The sequence below is a fragment of the Belonocnema kinseyi genome, chromosome 2, assembly GCF_010883055.1.
Source record: "Belonocnema kinseyi isolate 2016_QV_RU_SX_M_011 chromosome 2, B_treatae_v1, whole genome shotgun sequence".
Lineage (NCBI taxonomy): Eukaryota > Metazoa > Arthropoda > Insecta > Hymenoptera > Cynipidae > Belonocnema > Belonocnema kinseyi.
The window spans coordinates 29,344,796-29,347,306 of NC_046658.1; the positions used below are offsets into that span (position 1 = coordinate 29,344,796).

Sequence of the window (2,511 nt, forward strand, 5' to 3'; positions counted from 1 at the left end):
CTAGTCGGGAGTGGTGCTGACTGAAAACAGATGATTTGGAGCGATTCGCGCGCCATCTGTTGGTCATTCTAAGGACTTATTGAACTACCCTCGTACAATGCAGTTATGCGTGGTGTGGACATAGTCAGTACTCATTCAATAAATTATGCCTTTTTAAGTAGGTACCTACAACTAATACTGAAGGCATGCACAATTAAAAATAAAAAGGCGTAAGTATAATCTTATTTTTAGTTATTACATCGTAAACTGGAGTTTATTTATACAGGTTTTCTGATGACACACCAACTCATTGATCATCAGTAGTAGTTCAAACAGTGTATGAGGTAACTAGTGTGCTCTTAGAAATAATTCTATTAACTTGAATGATCTTTTTACGATTTTGACGAGAGTATAGTAAGTACGAATTTAAGATTCAGTTTAAAAAAGTCTTACGAATTTGCTTCAGAAAGAGGAACGCTTGTTTTCTCAGGTTGAGAAAATAGAAGCATGTCTTTAGGTTTGCTCCTCATCCACTCTGTAGGACATTTCTCCACTTCCTCCTGTGTCAAAAGCCTGCCTTCGTTAAGTAAATTTGCAAAGTCAGAGACTATTGGATCTCTGCCAACGCTGCTCATCGCTATTACTTTACCATCTTTGAAATAGTAAGCGAAGAACTTGAAGTCTTCTAAGGATCCATGTACTTTCATACTCGTTGGACGTCCGTACCCTAAAAAATAATATTATTCATTATTACAAGACGGCTGCTGGATCGGGACACCAGGAAATGACAAGGAATTAAGTTCTTCACCAAGCATTTTTTTAAGTCTTGCATTGAAAGAAAAACCTACCACTCACTTTGAATATCACATGACGCAAGATAAAATTGTGCAACTTTGAATGGACTGGCAATGTCTGAATAGTTTTGATAGGGCAGATCGACTGAGGGACGAACTACTAGAGTGCTGCGATGCCAAGATAACTCATAATAAGCTGGTCATTAAAGCATGAAAATGAGTGTTTTAATGAAACTATTTCAAAGAGGAAGCGTTAGTGATATTCGTGTAGTATTGATGTCTGGGATGAAGGCCAGTATGTTTTCCACAGAAAATTTGCCAACGCCAGAAACTGCGCACTGTTCAAAATTCGCAAAAGGATGTTTTTTTAAGATTGTGACAAAGATATGAATCTACGGATAAAAAAATTAATTATAAATGAAACATATTAAAAAGATATACTATTTGGTTAGTCGAATTTCGAGATTGGTGAATTTGCTTATTTGGAAAGAAAATGAATGAAGTTGGTCAAAAGGACTGAAAGTAGAAAAAGGCGTTTTTTCTTATAGACAAATAGAATAACTTCGTTTATTTTCATCTTAAAAGAATACGGTTCAATTCCATGATCAATTATGAGTTCTGAATAAGTAAATAAAAAAGATAATTGTTCCACGATAATAATGAGAGATGGTATTTTTTTATAACTATTACTACAGATGCAATTTTGCACTCACATTTGCACTCACATTTTAAGAGAATGTAGAGAAAGACCTGAACAAATTCCAATAAAACTGTTCGAATTTTCATTTATAAATTGAGTGATTGCAACTGTAATAAATTTACGACAGCATGCAACTCATTGAGTGACGGCGGAGTGGGGGAAGCAGCTTGACATGTGCTAGGCGTTCGCATTTATATTGAATTACCGTTTTAAAAATGTGTCAACTGCAAAAATCTCGTGAACGAAGCAAAATATTAAAACGATTTTTTTTAGTTTGGAATAACTGTTTGCGCTGATTAACAATATTATATCAACAGGTATATACTTTTTACGTTAACTATCAAATGAATTATAAATTTGAAATATCTGTGAACATAATTTCCATTTAATCAGCGCTATATTTGCAAAATTTTGATTTCAGCTACACAATATCTTTCCCGTAAGGAATTATGACTGTAATACATGAACAATAATGCGGAATATAAATGAATATAAATAGTATCAGTAAGAAATGACGTAAGTACATTTCCACAAAACCTTAAACCTGCTTTTAACGGACAATACGTTTTTCACATCTTATATAATTCTTGAAACATGATTGAATAAACTTAAAAACAATGAAATACAGTTCACATTCAATGGAAGAATGTTCGGTACAAATAGCGATTACACCTCGGTGTGGCTATTCTGCCCGCTAGCGGAATGAATAGTGTGGGTTTCTTATTTAGTCCACAAATTGTATTAATAGCGAGGGTATGTTATTCAGACCCCTAGTGGGGTGTAGAAGCGAAGTATATTTATTTAACCAACTAATTTTATTCAGACCGTGCCCATTAGGAAATTAGAATTATGGTGTTATTAATATTATGTATATATTATTATTATTACACCATTAGGCCATTTCCCTTTCGGGGTAGGCGTGACTCACTCGGTAGTTGAAAGGAGTAGTGTGTGGAAGGGATAGAGATTTTTCAGATTGATCCAGAATTCTCGTGCTATTTAAGTAAATAACACGTTCGTTCCGCAACACTGCTCCGA

At 34.4% G+C, this 2,511-nt stretch overlaps 1 protein-coding gene across 4 annotated transcripts in view; it reads right to left on the reverse strand.

Annotated features, from left to right (window-relative positions):
* Window positions 1-2,511, reverse strand: part of LOC117166858 (apoptosis-inducing factor 3) — a 222,802-nt gene that overhangs the window by 50,342 nt on the left and 169,949 nt on the right. For 3 of the 4 annotated variants that reach the window (XM_033351231.1, XM_033351229.1, XM_033351228.1), the window contains exon 7: window positions 433-706. In XM_033351231.1, coding sequence (XP_033207122.1) covers window positions 433-706 — 274 coding nt within the window. Of the gene's footprint in view, window positions 1-210; window positions 707-2,511 lie in introns of those variants that run through there. The other variant, XM_033351232.1, reaches the window with a different exon arrangement.